Source organism: Pan paniscus, chromosome 21, assembly GCF_029289425.2.
Source record: "Pan paniscus chromosome 21, NHGRI_mPanPan1-v2.0_pri, whole genome shotgun sequence".
NCBI lineage: Eukaryota > Metazoa > Chordata > Mammalia > Primates > Hominidae > Pan > Pan paniscus.
The window spans coordinates 41164825-41186519 of record NC_073270.2 but is presented as its reverse complement, the minus strand read 5'-3'; the positions used below and the strand labels follow the sequence as shown (position 1 = coordinate 41186519).

At 48.7% G+C, this 21695-nt stretch overlaps 1 protein-coding gene across 1 annotated transcript; it reads left to right on the top strand.

Annotated features, from left to right (window-relative positions):
* The first annotated feature begins 12245 nt into the window (after positions 1-12245).
* On the top strand, positions 12246-20235 carry GDF5 (growth differentiation factor 5). Its single transcript, XM_034947671.3, has 3 exons — positions 12246-12401; positions 15447-16318; positions 18799-20235. Exons 2-3 carry the CDS (start codon positions 15688-15690, stop codon positions 19671-19673), a joined length of 1506 nt encoding a protein of 501 aa, XP_034803562.1. The 5' UTR covers positions 12246-12401; positions 15447-15687; the 3' UTR covers positions 19674-20235.
* Positions 20236-21695: the final 1460 nt, after the last annotated feature.

Genomic DNA, 21695 nt, shown 5'->3' with positions numbered 1-21695 from the left:
CCAGGCACTAGACAGAGAAAACGATGCAAAGAAGCAGTGGTGTGGGATTCCATCCTAGGGAAATAATCCCACAACAGGCATTGTGCTTGAATGTTCACTGCAACAATATTTGAAATACAAATGAAACAATCTAAATATTATGCACATCAAGCTCTTTTCTGCCTCAGGGCGTTTGCATACACTATGCCAGCTACCTAGACCACTTTTCCCCCAGCTCTTGGCCTAGCTGGTACCTTCCTGTCCTTCAGGTCCCAGCTTAAATGATACTTCCTCAACTAGGTCTTCCCTGACCATGCTATCTAAAGTAATACCCTATACTTTCTAGGATAGTCTTCTGTTTCTTTTCTTTTTGAGACGGAGTCTTGCTTTGTCGCCCAGGCTGGAGTGCCGCGGTGCAATCTCGGCTCACTGCAAGCTCCACCTTCCGGATTCACGCCATTCTTCTGCCTCAGCCTCCCCAATAGCTGGAACCACAGGTGCCCACCACCACGCCCGGCTAATTTTTTTGTATTTTTAGTAGAGACGGGGTTTCACTGTGTTAGCCAGGATGGTCTTGATCTCCTGACCTCGTGATCCGCCTGCCTCAGCCTCCCAAAATGCTGGCATTACAGGCGTGCGCCACCGCACCCGGCCATCTTCTGTTTCTTTCATAGCACTTTCCATTTATTATTTTGTTTTCCTATTAACATTCCCTCCAAAATTTAAGCTTTGTGTGGATAGGAGACTTATTCCTGTGATTTAGCACAGTCTTACACACATGGTAGGTGTCAAGTAAGTATCCATTGAATGAATGAATCAAGTCAGCCCTAGTGTTACAAAGTTTAATGACATAACATCCATTAGCAAACTAGACAATATTTTTTAAGACTATGAGGAGTCGGCCGGGTGCAGTGGCTCACGCCTGTAATCCCAGCACTTTGGGAGGCTGAGGTGGGCGGATCACCTGAGGTCGGGAGTTCGATACCATCCTGACCAACAGGGAGAAACCCCATCTCTACTAAAAATACAAAATTAGCTAGGCGTGGTGGCACATGCCTGTAATCCCAGCTACTCGGGAGGCTGAGGCAGGAGAATCACTTGAACCCGGGAGGCGGAGGTTGCGGTGAGCCGAGATTGCACCATTGCGCTCTAGCCTGGGCAACAAGAGCGAAAGTTCATCTCAAAGAAAAAGACTATGAGGAGTAAACAGGTTTCAGACTACCAAGATATACCAAACCAAATAGTAATCTTTGATGTTTGTAAAGGGGGATTCATTCCCTTATTTATTCATTTACCCAGTGGACATTTATTGAGCATTGATTGTGTTCTAGTATTGAATAATAATACAATGTAGTAAGGACAAATTGGAAATTGTATTAAAACATAATAATGTAGTACAACTGGATATTATCTGAACCAAAGCCCAAAGTGGAATTAGCTGGTATGTGAAACAAGGATGGGCAGGGGTGGGTGGGAATGGTTTTGAGATGAGACTTCCACCTCAGATCATCAGGCATTAGATTCTCATGAGTGTGTAACCTAGATCCCTTGCATGCACAGGTCTCAATAAGATTTGCCTCCTATGAGAATCTAATGCTGCTGCTGAACTGACAGGAGGTGGAGCTCAGGTGGTAATGCTGGCTTATCTGCTTAACTCCTACTGTGCTGCCAGGGTCCTAACAGGTCACAGACTGATAGTAGTCCATGGCTTGGGGGATTAGAAACCCCTGCCCTAGTGGTTCTGTAGGCATAAGAGTACACCACATCAGTCTTACACAACCTGCAGATGGCTGGGTGCAGTGGCTCACGCCTGTAACCCCAGCACTTTAGAAGGCCAAGACAGGTGGATCACTTGGGCCCAGGAGTTGGAGACCAGCCTGGGCAACATAGTTAGACCTTGCCTCTACAAAAAAATCAAAAAATGAGGTGAGAGGATTGCTTGAGCCCAGGAGGTCGAGGCTGCAATGAGCCGTGATGGCCCTACTGCACTCCAGCCTGGGTGACAGGAGTAAGACCCTGTCTCGAAAAAAAAAAAAAGGAAAAAAAACAGAAAAAAAAAAACACGCATTCTGCAAACTGCATGGAGCATTTGAGACGTACAAACAGGTGTTCCTACCTATCACCTGGCTTGGGGCCCAAGAGTCCTATAAAGACTTAAACCAGACAATTGAAGTCTGATCATGTTCAGACCTGTCTGATGAACCAGACTGGGGAGTTCTCAAAGGAGGCTGGATTGGAGGGAAAGACAATGGATGAGTTGAAAGAAAATCAACCCTGGTCCCTGCCAGGTGAGGGGAACGGTTTCTTCCTTTATATCCTAAATTCCATCTCTAGAAATATGCCTTGTACTCAAACCCTCTCTGAGGGCTATAATATGGATCTTTCCTACACCCAGCCTTGCTCATTATTTATACATATTCCTCCTAGCCCATGCCAAGAGGCTATCTGGACAAACTGAATTAAAAAAAAAAATATATATATATATATATGTGAAATTTCAAAATGAGGTGCTAAATCACTGTACATATATATTTGTGTATATATATATTTATATATATATATATTTTTTTCTGTTAGTCTAAAATCTGTTTGAAAGTTCCTAAATCCCTTATCCCAATATAAAGGGGTCTGCAGGTGGAGGATAGATAATTTGTGTGGAGATATTTCTGGCTATGAGTCCCCATTCCTCCTTGGGGAAGATTAAGAGGACATTACTTTTAACCGCTCAAACCAAGTGACTGGGAGAGGGGGCTTCCATGAGAATCTGAGATGCAGAATCCATACCATTGCAGTTAGGGAGTATCGTGACCAGGATATGCTTCCTGCCTGTGAACTCTAGCAAGAAGAGACAAGCCTGCTGACTATTAGGTCCTGTTCAGTAGGGCTTCCTGGAGGTATAAAGGGACCCCAGGAACAAGAAGCTAGACAAATGGCCATTAATAGATGCCTTTGCTAAGGGAACTGCAGGAGAGGGGCCAGTAGGGAACCCCTGAAGAGTGTATAAAAGCACCCCATGATGCTTTGATGATGGATAGAGATGGCTATAAACATCTGCGAGGCCCAGAAAGCACTAAGCCAGCTATTACACTGGTTCAAAGAAGACTTTTCCCACCCCCATCTTCCTCTCCATGTTAACATGGAGACATGTTGAGTGACTAAAGTGAGCTGAGGATGACAGAGAGGGAAAAATAGAGGGAAAAAAAGTCAACCATTTTCCTCTTTCTTTCTCACTGCAAGGTAACAGTCTGGAGCACCAAAACGATAGTCTCTTGCTGCTGTTCATCTGAGTCCATTCTTTTTTTTTTTTTTTTTACGGAGTCTCACTTTGTAGCCCAGGCTGGAGTGCAGTGGCACGATCTTGGCTCATTGCAACCTCCGCCTCCTGGGTTCAAGTGATCCTTGTGCCTCAGCCTCCTAAGAAGCTGGGATTACAGGCGCCCACTACCACCACACCCAGCTTTTTTTTTTTTTTTTTTTTCAGTAGAGATGGGGTTTCACCATGTTAGCGAGGCTGGTCTTGAATTCCTGACCTCAAGTGATCCGCCCACCTCGGCTTCCCAAAGTGCTGGGATCACAGGCGTGAGCTGCCACGCCCGGCCCATTCTCTCTCTCTCTTTTTTTTTTTTTTTTAAGAGACAGGGTTTTGCTCTTTCACTCAGGTTGGAGTGCAGTGGTTCGATCATAGCTCACTGCAGCTTCAATCTCCTGGGCTCAAGCGATCCTCCTGGCTCAGCCTCCCGAATAGCTAAGACTATAGGCCTGTGCCACCAGTCCTGGCTAATTTGTTTAAAAATTTTTTTGTAGAGATGGGGACTCACTGTGTTGTCCAGGTTGGTCTTGAACTCCTGGCATCAAGCAATGTTCTACTTTAGCCTCCCAAAGTGCTGGGATTATAGGCTTGAGCTGCTGCGCTGAAGTTCCATTCATTCATTATTTTTAAAATATTGATTGAGCACCTACTGTGTGCCAAAAGTTGAGTTATACACTGGGAGGGACCCAAAGAACAATAATAAATGAACTCTGTCCAGAGCCTCTGTTCACAAACTCACATGGCAGGCAAGCAAGTAAAGAAATAGTTCACACACACACAGTGTAGTAAATTCTATAAAGAGGGAGCAGCTGGCTACACAGCATCAGGCCACTATGACTTGTTTGTGAAGGATAAAAACGCTAAAATTAGCCAGGTGTGGTGGTGCACTACTGTAGTCCCAACTATTCTGGAGGCTGAGGTAGGAAGGATCGCTTGGCCCAGGAGGTTGAGGCTGCAGTGAGCTGTGTTCAAGCCACTGCACTCCAACCTGGGCAACACAGCAAGACCCTGTCTCAAAAAAAAAAAATGCTAAGCAGACAAGCCAGGCATGGTGGCATGTGGCTGTAGTCCCACCCACTCAAGAGGCTGAGTCAGAAGAACCTCTTGAGCTTAGGAGTTTGAGACCAGTCTGGGCAGCATAGCAAGACCCCATCTCAAAAAAAAAATGCTAAGCAAAGTGGCAGGAGTGGGGTGGTGGCGGGGATTCCAAGCAGCATGTACAAAGGCACAGCAGCATGCTAGAGCATGGGATGTGTTAGGAATGCCGGACACTCCTCTTGCTGATGCCACCATTTGGTTGAATTGTGTCAATCTCCCTAGTTGGATTCCCTTTGTCAGCTGGATATTTTCTCCCTGGTCCTGACCCCGCCTCAATAGGCAGTTCTTATTCCGGTCCTAGCCCCCTCTCACTGACTAAGTCAGGCTCGAAGTGACCAGCGTACCCAAGCTTGAGATTCTTGAAGTGGATGACATCTTTTCACTATCACTCAGGGCTTGGGCAATAAAGGATGTCCAGTCACAGTTCCCACAGGACCAGGTCTTCTCCTTCCTCAAAAATGGGCCCTTGGTCAGGCGTGATGGCTCATGTCTGTAATCCCAGCACTTTGGGAGGTGGAGGCAAGTGGATCGCTTGAAGCCAGAAGTTTGAGACCAGCCTGGCCAACATGGCGAAACCCTGTCTCTACTAAAAATACACAAATTAGCCGGGCCTGGTGTCGCGCACCTGTGATCCCAGCTGCTCGGAAGGCTGAGGCACAAGAATCGCTTGAACCTGTGAGGAGGAGGTTACAGTGAGCCAAGATTGCTCCACTGCACTCCAGCCTGGGTGACAGAGTGAGACAAAAAAAAAAAAAAAAAAAAAAAAAAAGTCGGGGGGGCCCTTAACTATATATATATATATATATATATATATATATATATATATATATATATTTTTTTTTTTTTTTTTTTAAAAACAAAAAGTCCCGTAGCCGGGACTACAGATGTGCACCACCGCGTCCAGCTTGCTTTACGTTCTTGAGCAACCCTCTTTCCCTTTCTGAGCCTCAAATTCCTCAGCTGCAATATGGGGATAATAGTACTTACCAGCTAGGGTTCTTATACACAAAGTGGGAATTAGAATTAGATGGAGGGAAGGAGGAGTGGAGGAGTCCAGCAAGGATCTGAGATTTCTGAGCTCAAGAATGGCAACAAGGTTTCCAGTGATTAGAGAGGTTTCCTGTGATTAGAGAGATTGGGGTGTGAGGGGAGAGGGGAACTTTCTCTTTTAACTTTATAAACTTTGGTATTATTTGAATATTTTTACAATGAACATGATTTAATTTTATAATCAAATATATTTGGTATGAATATCATGCATCGATAAAAAGGTGTTTAAATTTTTTTTTTTATTTTATAGAGACGGGCTCGTGCCATGTTGCTCAGACTGATCTCCAACTCCTGGGCTCAGGCGGTTTTCCCGCCTCAGCCTCCCAAAGTGCTGGGATTACAGGCATGAGCCACCATGCCCTGCCTAATAAAGTTTTTAAAAAGCTGATGTTACTATATTGTGTGGAAAGTCATCTAGGAGACTGATCAGAGTTGTTGCTTCTGGGGAGGACTGAAAGACCCAGGGTCTGGGGTGGGAGGAAAATGTTTTCTTTTGCATTCTTTTCTAATGTTTAAATTTTTAAAATCATGAATTCATATTACTTTTCTTCCTAATATGTATGACTTTTTAAAAGTTTTAGAATTATTTTAAAAATAAAAATATTTTCTAGAATAAATATGTAAAACATGTGGTTATTTTATTCACACCCCTCTACCCACAACAGACAGACACACGCAACACTGACATACAATTTCCAGCTTCAGATTGTAGTACAGGTATTTGCAGCCCAGGGAAGGAATTTGATTGACTTATGGACAGAAGGCCCAGAGACACTCAACTCTAGCAAGGTGCAGCTCCCGAGTAGCCCAGCAGGGGGAGCCCTTGAGAGCGCGTCCTGAGCAGTGGCCACTGCTGCGGAGTTTAGAAAAGAAACCAGGTTTTCATTGTTAAATTCCCACCTATGAGTGAGAACACGCGGGAATTGAACAATAAGAACACTTGGACACAGGAAGGGGAACATCACACACCGGGGCCTGTTGTGAGGTGGGGGGGGGGAGGGGTAGCATTAGGAGATATACCTAATGTAAATGACGAGTTAATGGGTGCAGCATACCAACATGGCACACGTATACATATGTAACAAACCTGCACGTTGTGCACATGTACCCTAGAACTTAAAGTATAATAAAAAAAAATTTTTTTTAAATATGTAACAAACCTGCATGTTGTGCACATGTACCCTAGAACTTAAAGTATAATAATAATAAAAAAGAAAAGAAAAGAAACCAGGTTTGCGGCGCGGGTGAGTGTAGGCAGAGGCGGCTCTGCTCTTGCTGGGGTTCTCAGGGGTTGGGACAGGCAGGCCCCACAGATTAGAAGGAGCACAGATGAAAAGGGAAGGGACTCTGGGCTTTCCTCCCTGCCAGCTCCTAACCTGTAGGGTGGTCAGTCCTCTCTTTACGTGGGAAGGGCACTGGATTCAGAATTAGGGGCTTGGGTTGAATTCTAGCTCGGTCGTCTTTAGCTGTGTGAACTTGTGCCGATCACTTAACTACTCAGAGGCTTAATTTCCTCATTTATGAAACAAGGACAATATTAACAGCGGAATCTTTTTTTAAAAAACAAAACAAAACTGTAATTTATGATTAGCCAGGTGCAGTGGCTTGCACCTGTAGTCCCAACTACTCAGGAGGCTGAGAGGGGAGGATCACTTGAGCTCAGGAGTTCGAGGCTGCAGTGAGCCGAGATCGCACCACTGCACTCCTGCCTGGGTGACAGAGTGAGACCCTGTCTCAAAAAAAAAAAAAAAAAAGCAATAAATAAAATTATAATTTATGAAGCACATACTGTATTTTGGTCATTGAAAGGTGTTTTACATATATAAACACATTAATTCTTATAACCACTCCGTGATACAAGTTTTTTGTTGTTGTTGTTTTTGAGACGGAGTTTCGCTCTTGTTGCCCAGGCTGGAGTGCAATGGCTGGATCTCAGCTCACTGCAACCTCTGCCTCCCGGGTTCAAGCAATTCTCCTTCCTCAGCCTCCCAAATAGCTGGAATTACAGGTGCCTGCCACCACATTCAGCTATTTTTTTTGTATTTTTAGTAGAGACGGGGTTTCACCATGTTGGCCAGGCTGGTCTCAAACTCCTGACCTCAGGTAATCTGCCTGCCTCAGCTTCCCGAAGTGCTGGGATTACAGGTGTGAGCCACCACACCTGGCTTATTTATTTTATTTTATTGTTTTATTTTTATTTATTTATTTTTATTATTATTTTTTGAGACAGAGTTTTGCTCTTGTTGCCCACGCTGGAGTGCAATGGCATGATCTCAGCTCACTGCAACCTCCGCCTCCCGGGTTCAAGCAATTCTCCTGCCTCAGCCTCCCGAATAGTGGGATTACAGGCATGTACCACCATACCCGGCTAATTTTGTATTTTTAGTAGAGATGGGGGTTTCTCCATGTTGGTCAGGCTGGTCTCGAACTCACAACCTCAGGTGATCTGCCCGCCTCAGCCTCCCAAAGTGCTGGGATTACAGGCATGAGCCACCATGCCCAGCCTATTTTTTTATTTTTTTGTTTTTTGAGATGGAGTCTCACCCCGTCGCCCAGACTGGAGTGCAATGGTGCGATCTCAGCTCACTGCAACCTCCGCTTCCCGGGTTCAAATGATTTTCCTGCCTCAGCCTCCCGAGTAGCTAGGATTACAGGTGCCGGCCACCATGCCCAGCTAATTTTTGTATTTTTAGTAGAGTCAGAGTTTCACCATGTTGCCCAAGCTGGTCTCGAACTTCTGAATTTGTTATCTGCCCCGCCTCTGCCTCCCAAAGTGCTAGGATTACAGGCGTGAGCCACTGCACCCGGCCAGTTTTTTTATTTTTATAGAGACAGGTCTTGCCATGTTGCCCAGGCTGGTCTCGAACTACTGGGCTCAAGCAATCCTCCCATCTCAGACTCCCAAAGTGCTGAGATTATAGGTGTGAGCCAAGTATGTTTTTACCGGTTTGCCCAGCTAGGTATATCGTTATTATTCCCATTTTATACATGAGGAAACTGAGGCAGGGAGAGATGAAATAATTTGCTTGAGATTACATAGCTGATAAATGGGGGGAGCCAGGATTTGAAGGTGAGTGACTTAGCTCTTAATCATTATTTCACTACTCTCCTGCTGAAAACATCCCATTGGGTTCCCAGTGCACTAAAAGTAAGATCCAGGCCAGGCACGGTGGCTCACACCTGTAATCCCAGCGCTTTGGGAGGCTGAGGCGGGTGGATCACCTGAAGTCAGGAGTTTGAGACCAGCCCAGCCTGACCAATATGGTGAAACCCCATCCCTACTAAAAATACAAAAATTAGGCGGGGCGCGGTGGCCTATGCCTGTAATCCCAGCACTTTGGGAGGCCTAGGTGGGCAGATCATGAGGTCAGGAGTTCGAGACCAGCCTGGCCAACATGGTGAAACCCCCTCTCTACTAAAAATACAAAAATTAGCCAGGCATGGTGACGGGTACCTGTAATCCCAGCTATTTGGGAGGCTGAGGCAAGAGAATCGCTTGAAACCAGAAGGCGGAAGTTGCAGTGAGCCGAGATCGCACCATTGCACTCCAGCATGGGCAACAGAGCAAGACTCTTGTCTCAAAAAAAAAAAAAAAGGAAAAGAAAATCCAGCTCCCTTTCCAGGGCTTATGAGGCCATACAAGATGTGGTTCTGGCATGATCTGACCTCATCTCCTGCCACTGCCCCCTTCGCTCACTCTGCTTCAGCCACACCAGCTCCTCCTTACCTCAGATGTACCAAGTGCATTCCCGCCTCAGGGCCTTTGCAACTGCTGTTCCCTCCACCTGGAATGCTTGTCCTCCAGACTTCAGTATGTCTCATTTTCTCACTACATCTGGGTCTCTGCCCAAACATCACCCCCTCAAAGGGCATTCCTTTCTAAAATAGACACCTCTTTGACCCTGCTTAATTTTTCTTCACAGCACTTAGCATTCTCTTATGTGTTTGTTCGTCTGTCTCTTCCACCAGAATGTGAGAAGAGACAAACAAACGCATAAGAGAAATTTCAGATAAAACACTTGGTTTGTCTTGTCCATGGCTAGATACCCAGAACTCGACCTGGGGCCCATCCCATGGTAGGCACCCAATAAATGTTTGCTGAATAGTTAAGTAGATAAAGAAATGAATACCCAACATTACCCAATTGGCAAATGGCAGAACTGGAACACTGCATTGTCTGGTCCCAGCGCCTGTTCTCTCAGCTGCTGTGCTGTGCAGGACTGACTCCCGGAGAGATCTCGGGAGGTTCGGATAGCATCATGAATGGGAAGCCATTTTGAAAATCGACAAGTGCTTGAAAAAGGGATTATTATTATTATCACTCAGTTCACTGTTTACTCATCTGGAGACACAATAAAAAAGGGATAATAATAATCTGGCCGGCCAGGCACAGTGGCTGACGCCTGTAATCCCAGCACTTTGGGAGGCTGAGGTGGGCGGATCATTTGAGGTCAGGAGTTCGAGACCAGCCTGGCCAGCATGGTGAAACCCTGTCTCTACTAAAAATACAAAAATTAGCCAGGGGTGGTGGCGCATGCCTGTAGTCCCAGCTACTTGGGAGGCTGAGACAGGAGAATTGCTCGAACCTGGGAGGCAGAGGTTGCAGTGAGCCGATATCATGCCATTGCACTCCAGCCTGGGCAACAGAACTAGACTCTGTCTCCAATAATAATAATAATAATAATAATAATAATCTGGCCCACTGACTTTATAAGGATGATTTATGGAACAGCAATGAGACAATGGATGGGGAAACATAAAAGCAAAAGGCTCTACATGGCAGAAGGGGCTGCAGAGATTACTTCCATGTCAGTGGCTTCCCAAGGCTCCCATCCTCTACCTCAAGTTTGACATTAATATTGCTGACAGGAGAGGGGGAGGTTGGGGGACACGGGGGACCCAGGGACGCTGTGTCCCAGTAATTAAACATGTCGGGACTGAAGCACTGCCAGCGGCAGCATCTGGTTGCAATTACCAGAGGGAACCAAAGTGATTAGTCACCTTTATAGTGAGAGCCAGGCAGGAACCCTGGGCTCCTCTCTGGAGAGGGCCTTCTAACCAAGCTCAGAGTCCCCTTTCCCTGTTCCCAGCCCATTTCTGGGAGTTCCCTGGTCCTCAAACAATAGCCCTGGCCTCGAGACTCCTCCATGTCCCCAAAGTCCCAGCCCACTGGGTTAGACGTTGACTGAAAGGAATACTGTAACTTTCCTCAGTGCCCTATCACTTCTAGTGTTTCTGGGGGCCAGATTAGGCTTTTTTGGTATAAAATGTGTTGAAGCCAAAATTAGATTTAAAAAATAATTTAACCTTTCTGAACCTAAATTTATTTATCTTTAAAATGAGAGTATTGGGCCAGGCATGGTGGCTCATGCCTGTAATCCTAGCACTTTGGGAGGCCGAGGTGGGCAGATCACTTGAGGTCAGGAGTTCGAGACCAGCCTGGCCAACATGGTGAAACCCCCGTCTCTACAAAAATACAAAAAATTAGCCGGGCATCTTGGTGCGCATTGGTAGTCCCAGCTACTTGGGAGGCTGAGGCAGGAGAATCACTTAAACCCGGGAGGCAGAGGTTGTAATGAGCTGAGATTGAGCCACTGCACTCTTCACTCTAGCCTAAGTGACAGAGCAAGACTCTGTCTCAAAAAAAAAAAAAGACGGGTATCAAGAGTTACCTTCGGGCTGGGCACGGCGGCTCATGCCTGTAATCCCAGCACTAGGGGAGGCCAAGCCACATACAGAGACATTGTGGTTGTTCAACTCGTTCATTTATTCACTCTCTGAGCTTACAAAATGCTTTTTTGTGGATCACCTGAGGTCAGGAGTTGGGACCAGCCTGGCCAACATGGTGAAACCCCATCTCTACTAAAAATACAAAAATTAGCTGGGCGTGGTGGTACACATCTGTAATCCCAGCTACTCAGGAGGCTGAAGCAGGAAAACCCCTTGAACCCGGGAGGCGGGGGTTGCAGTGAGCTGAGATCGCGCCATTGCACTCCAGCCTGGGTGACAGAGCGAGCCTCCATCTCAAAAAAATTAAAAAAGTTACTTTCGGCCACGTGTGGTGATTCACACATGTAATCCCAGCACTTTGGGAAGCCAAGGCGGGCAGATCACTTGAGCCCAGAAATTTGAGACCAGCCTGGGCAACATGGCGAGACCCTGTCTCTACAAAGAATACAAAAGTTAGCTGGGCATCGTGATGTGCACCTGTAGTCCTAGCTACTTGGAAGGCTGAGGTGGGAGGATCACCTGAGCCCCATGATCACGCCATTGCACTCCAACCTGGGCAACAGGTAAGACCCTGTCTCAAAAAACAACAATGAAAACCACTACCTTCATAGCATTGTCATGAAGATAAATAACACATAAATGCAATGGAGTACAAAACCCAGAGTCTAGTTGACTGGAATAAGTGCTTAAAAAAAAATAGCTATTATTGGCCGGGTATGGTGGCTTACGCCTGTAATCCCAGGACTTTGGGAGGCCGAGGCAGGCAGATCACAAGGTCAGGAGATCGAGACCATCCTGGCTACCACAGTAAAACCCCATCTCTACTAAAAATACAAAAATTAGCCAGGCGTGGTGGCACACACCTGTAGTCCCAGCTACTTGGGAGGCTGAGGCAGGAGAATCACTTGAACCCGGGAGGTGGAGGTTGCAGTGAGCCAAGATCATGCCACTGTACTCCAGCCTGGGTGACAGAGTGAGACTCCATCTAAAAAAAAAAAAAAAGCTATCATTAACAATTGCCATTAATAGTTGATCACTTTATGCAATTTAATTTTATTTATTTATCTATTTTTTTTAGTAGAGACAGGGTTTCACCGTGTTAGCCAGGATGGTCTTGATCTCCTGACCTCGTGATCCACCTGCCTCGGCCTCCCAAAGTGCTGGGATTACAGGCGTGAGCCACTGCGCCTGGCCGCAATTTACTTCATTGAATCTCCAACAAGAGTCCTGTGAGGTAAGCACTATCGTTATCACTGTTTAGAGTTTCAGAGAGGTTTAGAGGCTTCCCAAGATCACACAATACATAAATAGCAGAACCAAGCTTCAAAACCAGGTCTGTTTGTCTCCAGAATCCTTGCTCTTTATCAAGCCATGTACAGAGACATTGTGGTTGTTCAACTCATTCATTTATTCACTCTCTGAGCTTACAAAATGCTTAAGAAGTGGCAAGACAATTCTTCCCTTCAAGGAACTTAGAGTCTAATGGGAAAGGCAGGTTATGTCCGCAAATAACTACACCTCAAAGTAGAAAATGATGATTTTTGTAAATAAGGGCCAGTTAGAGATTAATTTATTCATATAACATGTACTGAGAGCTGCTGTGTGCTGGGCCCTGTGCCAAGCACTGGGTATAATTCAAAGATAAATATGGCACAGTCTAGTCATAATCTAATGGGAGAGACAGGTATGTAAAGAAATTATTATAGTTATAAGGAATTAAGTTATGATTTTAAAATATGACAAAATACAGAGTGGAAGAAACAAACTGTGTTGGGATAGGGGGCAGAGGCAGAGACTGAATAAACTTTCAGCTGCCAAAAAATGTAAAAGAGCACAGAAAATGTGTGATGGCAGCTCAGGGGGAGTGTGCATTTTCTGGAGGATGCAAGAAGGCTTCGTGGAGGAGGTGGCACGTGGGTTGGCACTTGTTTGATGGGTAGCTTTTAGTAGAGGGTTGAACCAGAAAGAGCCTGGAGGCCTAGAAGCCAGTTATAGGGGAGAATCATAGCGAGGCAAGCAATGAGGGGGACAGGGCAGTGATGGAGGTGGTGAGGAGGGAGTGAAGGGAGGGATGCCAGAGAGGACTGGTTCAGTGGGAACAAGCCTGTTTTTAATTTTTTTATTTTATTAATATTATTTATTTACTTATTTTGTGTGTGTGTGATGGACTCTAGCTCTGTCACCTAGGCTGGAGTGCAGTGGTGCGATCTCGGCTCACTGCAACCTTTGCCTCCACACCCGGCTAATTTTTTGTATTTTTGGTAGAGATGCCTGCAATCCCAGCACTTTGAGAGGCCAAGGTGGGTGGATCACTTGAGGTCAGGAGCTCGAAACCAGACTGGCCAACATGGTGAAACTCCGTCTCTACTAAAAATACAAAAAATAGATAGGCATGGTGGTGTGCACCTGTAGTCCCAGCTACTCGAGAGGCTAAGGCAGGAGAATCGTTTGAACCCAGGAGGTGGAGATTACAGTGAGCCAAGATCGCACCACTGCACTCCAGCCTAGGTGACAGAGTGAGACTCTGTCTCAAAAAAAAAAAAAAAAAAAAAGAAGGAAGCCTATCTGACTATTGCTTCTCCCCCGCCATCCTTCTTACAGCGTGACAAGTGTTGTTGTAGAGAAATGTACAGAAGGGGTAATTGGCTCTGTCTGGGGACGAGGAAAGGCTTCCCGAAGGAGGTAAATTTTCAGCTAAACTTCTCAGGATGTGGAGTGCTTCCTCCAGTTGTGGGAGAGAGAGAGGAGGATATTTCAGGTGAAGCGAACAGCTTTCCCCGCTGACCCTGTGTTAAGTTGCCCAGGGGCTCTACGGCGAAGGTTCCCCAGAGGAAGGGATCTTCCATACTTCAATGAGGCACTTTAAGAAACCCTTGAGTTCAGCTGGAATTCAGACCTTCCAGAGCTACCAGAAAAACATCATGTGGGAAATTGTGCCGGGCGCGGTGGCTCACGCCTGTAATCCCAGCACTTTGGGAGGCCGAGGCAGGCAGATCACGAGGTCAGGAGATCGCGACCATCCTGGCTAACATGGTGAAACCCCATCTCTACTACAAACATAAAAAATCAGCCAGGTGTGGTGGCAGGGGCCTGTAGTCCCAGCTACTGGGGAGGCTGAGGCAGGGGAATGGCGTGAACCTGGGAGGCAGAGATTGCAGTGAGCTGAGATCATGCCACTGCACTCGACAGAGCGAGACTCCGTCTCAAAAAAAAAAAAAAAAAAAAAAAAAAGCGTCATGTGGGAAATGGCTTTTCCAGCCTCCTGTAGGGGCCGCTGCTGCCCCAGACTCAGCCAGTCTTTTCTAAGAAAACTCAGAGGACGTCTCTGCCGGGGTGGTGGTGGGGTACACCCTGGACCTGCCGCCATCCAAGGAGTGAACTTAAGGGTGGCAGTGCCCCCAAGCCTGAAGAATATGCACTCAGTCAATGGCATTTGGGGGTAGGGAGGGGGTGTAGTGGGCACTGATATTTTTCAGTCTCTGGGTCACCACAAGTTTATTAAAATAAAAGAAAATGTGGGTAAATGCTGCCATCTGTGCTGTCCCTACTCCCAATACACACACACAGGCACACACACACACAGACACACATAAACACACACACACACACACACACACACACATGCATAACAAATCAGGTCCCAGACTAGATGCAGGAGTTGAAACTGCTTTAAAAACACTCTAAGGACTTAACTACAAACCCACACTCCCCATGCTTCTGGGGCTTAAGATCTTTGAGCTCATTCTTCAGCATCTCTCCTCGGGAAAGTGGGGTGGGCTGCTCCATGAGGTGGAGGTGAAGACCCCTGAGTCTGCCCCGTGGAGGGGGAGGCCCCCTAAGCCTAGAGTCCCGCTGCGGGGCTCTGTGCCAGAAGCCCCCGTGAGCCATGGCCTCGAAAGGGCAGTGGTGATTTTTTTCACATAAATATATCGCACTTAAATGAGTTTAGACAGCATGACATCAGAGAGTAATTAAATTGGTTTGGGTTGGAATTCCGTTTCCAATTCCTGAGTTCAGGTTTGTAAAAGATTTTTCTGAGCACCTGCAGGCCTGTGAGTGTGTGTGTGTGTGTGTGTGTGTGTGTGTGTGTGAAGTATTTTCACTGGAAAGGATTCAAAACTAGGGGGAAAAAAAACTGGAGCACACAGGCAGCATTACGCCATTCTTCCTTCTTGGAAAAATCCCTCAGCCTTATACAAGCCTCCTTCAAGCCCTCAGTCAGTTGTGCAGGAGAAAGGGGGCGGTCGGCTTTCTCCTTTCAAGAACGAGTTATTTTCAGCTGCTGACTGGAGACGGTGCACGTCTGGATACGAGAGCATTTCCACTATGGGACTGGATACAAACACACACCCGGCAGACTTCAAGAGTCTCAGACTGAGGAGAAAGCCTTTCCTTCTGCTGCTACTGCTGCTGCCGCTGCTTTTGAAAGTCCACTCCTTTCATGGTTTTTCCTGCCAAACCAGAGGCACCTTCGCTGCTGCCGCTGTTCTCTTTGGTGTCATTCAGCGGCTGGCCAGAGGATGAGACTCCCCAAACTCCTCACTTTATTGCTTTGGTACCTGGCTTGGCTGGACCTGGAATTCATCTGCACTGTGTTGGGTGCCCCTGACTTGGGCCAGAGACCCCAGGGGACCAGGCCAGGATTGGCCAAAGCAGAGGCCAAGGAGAGGAGCCCCCTGGCCCGGAACGTCTTCAGGCCAGGGGGTCACAGCTATGGTGGGGGGGCCACCAATGCCAATGCCAGGGCAAAGGGAGGCACCGGGCAGAAAGGAGGCCTGACACAGCCCAAGAAGGATGAACCCAAAAAGCTGCCCCCCAGACCGGGCGGCCCTGAACCCAAGCCAGGACACCCTCCCCAAACAAGGCAGGCTACAGCCCGGACTGTGACCCCAAAAGGACAGCTTCCCGGAGGCAAGGCACCCCCAAAAGCAGGATCTGTCCCCAGCTCCTTCCTGCTGAAGAAGGCCAGGGAGCCCGGGCCCCCACGAGAGCCCAAGGAGCCGTTTCGCCCACCCCCCATCACACCCCACGAGTACATGCTCTCGCTGTACAGGACGCTGTCCGATGCTGACAGAAAGGGAGGCAACAGCAGCGTGAAGTTGGAGGCTGGCCTGGCCAACACCATCACCAGCTTTATTGACAAAGGGCAAGGTGAGGGGGTGGGGTGGCAGGGGCACGGCTCAGAGGGAGGGGCATCTGCATGAATGGAGGGGCTTTCAAAGCCCTGGCACTGCCCTGGTGGGAGACACTGTGTGCATCTGGCCCGGGGTGGGTGTCTGGGGACACTGACACATATCTCACACATAGCAGATCCTAGGCTGCCCACACATCAGGGCTGGAGGGCACCTAGGAAGCACCAGGTCCAACGCCTGCAAGGTGCAGAGTGGGCACTAAAGCCTAGAGAGAAGACAAGACCTGCCAGTTCGTGGCAGAGTTGGAGACCAGATTCCGAGACTTGATTACTCAGTTGTGCATCTGTACCTGCTGGGCTGGCCGAACTTTGCAAGCTCCAGAGGTTTGTAGGTGGTCTCAGACAGCAGAGAAAGAAATGAATCTTGAGGTCCCCATGCTTCTGCAACTTTGCCCTCAGGCAAGGGGCTAGAGGAGGCAAGAGAGGTGCACACAGTAAATGGGGCATCTTGGAGTCATGGAATGATGTTCAGATACATGGGGAGGGAGCAGACCCAGGGCCTAACTCGCAGTATGACCTTGGGAAAGCTCCTTCTCACTTGGGGTCTCCGTTTTCCCATCTGTACACCTATATGGGGTTGGACAGGGTGGTTTCTGAGAGCCCTTCCAACATGAAAACTTTAGGTCCTGTCCTGAACATGCCTCATTCTCCTCATTAACTCCAGAGACTACCTGCTCCCCTCTGTCTCTCTCGGCCCACCTAATGTTACTGTTGCAGCTTTTCCTCTCCACTTGCTGTGTGATCTAAGCAAGTCCCTCCCCCTCTCAGGGCCTCAGTTTCTTCCTAGTGTGAAGAGGGAGGTGGGCTGTTGGTCGCTCAAGTTGCCTGCAGCTCATTTGCTCTGGTCCTAGGCTGGCAGGGTGGGGGAGGGGTCAGAGGGTGGGAGAGGCTCCTCATTAGAGCTGGCCTGGAGGGGGCTGCCAGGGGGCGGGGGAGGCACAGAGGCAGCAGGTCTGGCTGAGGTGGGGGAGGTGGTCTGGCTGCCTGCCCAGCCAGGGAAAGCTGTGACCCCTTGGGGGCTCATAAAATAAGTCCGTGTGCCCCCCAGCACTAAGGGAGCTTGGAGAGGGGGAGATGGGGAGTTTAAAGGCCTAATTAGTCACCTTCTAGAGCAATATATGAAAGCTCCCCAATGGCAAACTGCTATTTAGGAAGGAGGGCATGCTGATTCGGAGATACTACTGAGCTTCTCACATACACATACATAGCCTTATGTTTATACACACATGCTGAATCACACATGTACATGCATGCTGACTCACACACACGTGCTGAATCACACACGTACACACGTGCTGAATCACACACATATGCATGTGCACACACACCTTCTTACATACACACACAAGATCAATCATGCATATACAGACATATATGTGCTCTTCAAATAGTCACACAAGCCCAATCATTTATACATATAATGCGTCATTAACATATACACTCTTTCATATTCACACATGAACCCAATCACACACATGCATACAACTGTAACATACGCACATGCTCAGGAGAGTAGGACACATAGGCAACAAAATCCTTGCACTGGAAAGCCAGGAAAATTGGGCTGTAGGTCAGTGTGGACCAGCTTTGTCATTAACTTGCTGTGTGACCTTAGTCAAGTCACTCCCCATCTCTGCCTCATCTGCATAACAAGAGCACCAAGGTCTCCTTTAAGGGATGGTGGAAGCAGCTGAGAATTTGAGCAAGTCATCTAACTTCTCTGAACCTTGGGATTCTCCTCTGGAAAAGTGTGTATTTTTTTTTTTTTTTTTTAGCCAGGGTCTTTCTCTGTTGCCCAGGCTGGAGTGCAATAGCGAATTCACGGCTCACTGAAGCCTTGACCTCCCTGGGGTCAATCAATCCTCCCACCTCAGCCTCCTGAGTAGCTGGGACTACATGTGCACGCCACCATGCCTGGTTAATTTTTGTATTTTTTGTAGAGACAGAGTGTCACCATGTTATGCAGGCTGGTTTCGAACTCCGGAGCTCAAGCAATCCACCCACCTCAGCCTCCCAAAGTGCTGGGATTACAGGTGTGAGCCACTGTGCCCAGTCAACAGGAGTAATTTTAATGCTCACTCCACCTATCTCACAAATGAGACATCACGTTAGCTCATGGCTGGGAGAGAGATAGGTAGAAGGCAGTTACAAAGCTGATAAATCTCTGATAACACGTATATCATGACACAAACACCAGAATCACGCAAATCATCCCCAGCCACATCTTCAGGTGAACACCCCTACTTGGTCGGCTATGTAGGAAGTGCTCTCATTTTCAAAAAGGCTCTCAGTGGTTTGGCTCTTGGCTTCTGTCAGAATGGGGCAGAGGTGAAAGAAAGCTCTCTGGACGGGGAGAGAGCTGGGGCCTTCCCCCGCAGCCTCGAAGTGACTGGCTCCCTTGGTGAGGTTGCAGGGAATGACTTCTGGGTGTTCTCTCTAGATGACCGAGGTCCCGTGGTCAGGAAGCAGAGGTACGTGTTTGACATTAGTGCCCTGGAGAAGGATGGGCTGCTGGGGGCCGAGCTGCGGATCTTGCGGAAGAAGCCCTCGGACACGGCCAAGCCAGCGGCCCCCGGAGGCGGGCGGGCTGCCCAGCTGAAGCTGTCCAGCTGCCCCAGCGGCCGGCAGCCGGCCGCCTTGCTGGATGTGCGCTCCGTGCCAGGCCTGGACGGATCTGGCTGGGAGGTGTTCGACATCTGGAAGCTCTTCCGAAACTTTAAGAACTCGGCCCAGCTGTGCCTGGAGCTGGAGGCCTGGGAACGGGGCCGGGCCGTGGACCTCCGTGGCCTGGGCTTCGACCGCGCCGCCCGGCAGGTCCACGAGAAGGCCCTGTTCCTGGTGTTTGGCCGCACCAAGAAACGGGACCTGTTCTTTAATGAGATTAAGGCCCGCTCTGGCCAGGACGATAAGACCGTGTATGAGTACCTGTTCAGCCAGCGGCGAAAACGGCGGGCCCCACTGGCCACTCGCCAGGGCAAGCGACCCAGCAAGAACCTTAAGGCTCGCTGCAGTCGGAAGGCACTGCATGTCAACTTCAAGGACATGGGCTGGGACGACTGGATCATCGCACCCCTTGAGTACGAGGCTTTCCACTGCGAGGGGCTGTGCGAGTTCCCATTGCGCTCCCACCTGGAGCCCACGAATCATGCAGTCATCCAGACCCTGATGAACTCCATGGACCCCGAGTCCACACCACCCACCTGCTGTGTGCCCACGCGGCTGAGTCCCATCAGCATCCTCTTCATTGACTCTGCCAACAACGTGGTGTATAAGCAGTATGAGGACATGGTCGTGGAGTCGTGTGGCTGCAGGTAGCAGCACTGGCCCTCTGTCTTCCTGGGTGGCACATCCCAAGAGCCCCTTCCTGCACTCCTGGAATCACAGAGGGGTCAGGAAGCTATGGCAGGAGCATCTACACAGCTTGCGTGAAAGGGGATTCCAATAAGCTTGCTCGCTCTCTGAGTGTGACTTGGGCTAAAGTCCCCCTTTTATCCACAAGTTCCCCTGGCTGAGGATTGCTGCCCGTCTGCTGATGTGACCAGTGGCAGGCACAGGTCCAGGGAGACAGACTCTGAATGGGACTGAGTCCCAGGAGACAGTGCTTTCCGATGAGACTCAGCCCACCATTTCTCCTCACCTGGGCCTTCTCAGCCTCTGGACTCTCCTAAGCACTTCTCAGGAGAGCCACAGGTGCCACTGCCTCCTCAAATCACATTTGTGCCTGGTGACTTCCTGTCCCTGGGACAGATGAGAAGCTGACTGGGCAAGAGTGGGAGAGAAGAGGAGAGGGCTTGGATAGAGTTGAGGAGTGTGAGGCTGTTAGACTGTTAGATTTAAATGTATATTGATGAGATAAAAAGCAAAACTGTGCCTAAAACTGTGGCAAATTTCTTGTTTACTCCAGGGGACCCAGTGACCCCTTGAAGAATTACTGACCCAGGGCAGGGAGGTGGGTTGCTTCATGTATAAACTCAGTTTTCAGAGCCCTATCCCCACCCCCACTCCTGGAAACTGAAGCACAACGGGACAGAGAGTGCAGCTAAGCAGGGCCAGTGCTCACCTCTAACCCCATTCCTGTTCCTTCCAAAGGCCCCTGGGTCCCGAGCTCTATTTGCTCCATTGGGGCCTGGCAGCAGAATTATATTTTCTTCTTGAGATTCCTTAGTCAAGTTTGTTGTCTCCAAAATAGATCCCTAAAAGGGAGGGAAATTGGGGATTTCATTTCTTCTAAAATCATTCCTACATCATCGACCAATATCTGCCTGCCCTGCTACCCCCATACTCACAGAATTACCTGGGCACCATTGAAAGAGTCCTTTATCTCTCCCCTGGGGAATCTGGGCTGCCAAGGCTCTCCTTCTCCCTGTTGGGGCATCTCCTCTCGCCACTGACCACTGTTCCTCACATGACCATGTCTGTGGCCCTGTTGCCCTCCATCTTGACACCCTCACTACACCTCACTGCTCACCCATCAGCCCCCAGCTCCAGAAACAGAATCGGAGTCCCCTGCCTTTATATTACACATTATATAAATACATAATTATACATCAGATAAATAAACTCCCCACTAACCTCAGACAGACAAATGCCAGGCACACCCTGACAATGTTTCCTGCTTGGGGCTTGGCCCAGAGTAAATGCTCACTTCCTTTTCTCAGCTGGAATCTTTGGGGAGGCACAGGGCACAGACTTTTGGGAGGGGAACATAGCCCTCTGGTGGGGAGACAGGCATATGGGTGCCTTGGGCTGAGGATTCCAGTTCTACCTGGCAGAATAGACACAGGGAGAACCAGGAGCAGTCTAAGCCTCCACTTCCCACCCAGGGGGCTTCGACATTTCCCCTACCTCCCTCCAGCTGGGTCTTTGATTCCTGGGGCTCCTCACCAAAGCTGTTTCAACAGTAGGGATTCCTACCCAGCTATGGGCAGACCTTGTGCCCTTTCCCTCTAGGCCTGAAGCTTGGGCACAGTGCGGGGGCAGCCTACCTTTGAGCTGCCTCCTTGGTCTGGAGGCTATTACCTCTCTCTGAGGGGACAGACTGAGCCTGGAGCCTCCCCTCGCTGGCTGGGCTTCGTTGTGTTTGGCTAGTGGTGTGCCTGGCAGCTCTGGAAGTAAACAAAGGAGCTGCCGTGGCAGACAGAGCTGTGGTGTGTGTGAGGGGAGAATGGGCCTGGAAGGGAGGTGCTGGGGAAGCCAAGGAGTGGGCTGGGGATCCAGGGAGAGCAGTGTAGAAGCTGGGGGGCCAGAAACCCAAGGGCAGAGAGATAAGATGAAGGGGTCACAGGTGGGGCTGACTCCCACAGGTATTATTTCCTGGGCTGCGTGTCCCTGGTTTCT

What these genes read in the sequence shown, in the direction of transcription:
- GDF5 (XM_034947671.3), top strand. Translation starts at nt 15,688, where the DNA reads ATGAGACTCCCCAAACTCCTCACTTTATTGCTTTGGTACCTGGCTTGG. An exon ending in CTTTATTGACAAAGGGCAAG is followed by an intron (nt 16,319 to 18,798) that starts GTGAGGGGGTGG and finishes TGTTCTCTCTAG; the next exon opens with ATGACCGAGGTCCCGTGGTC.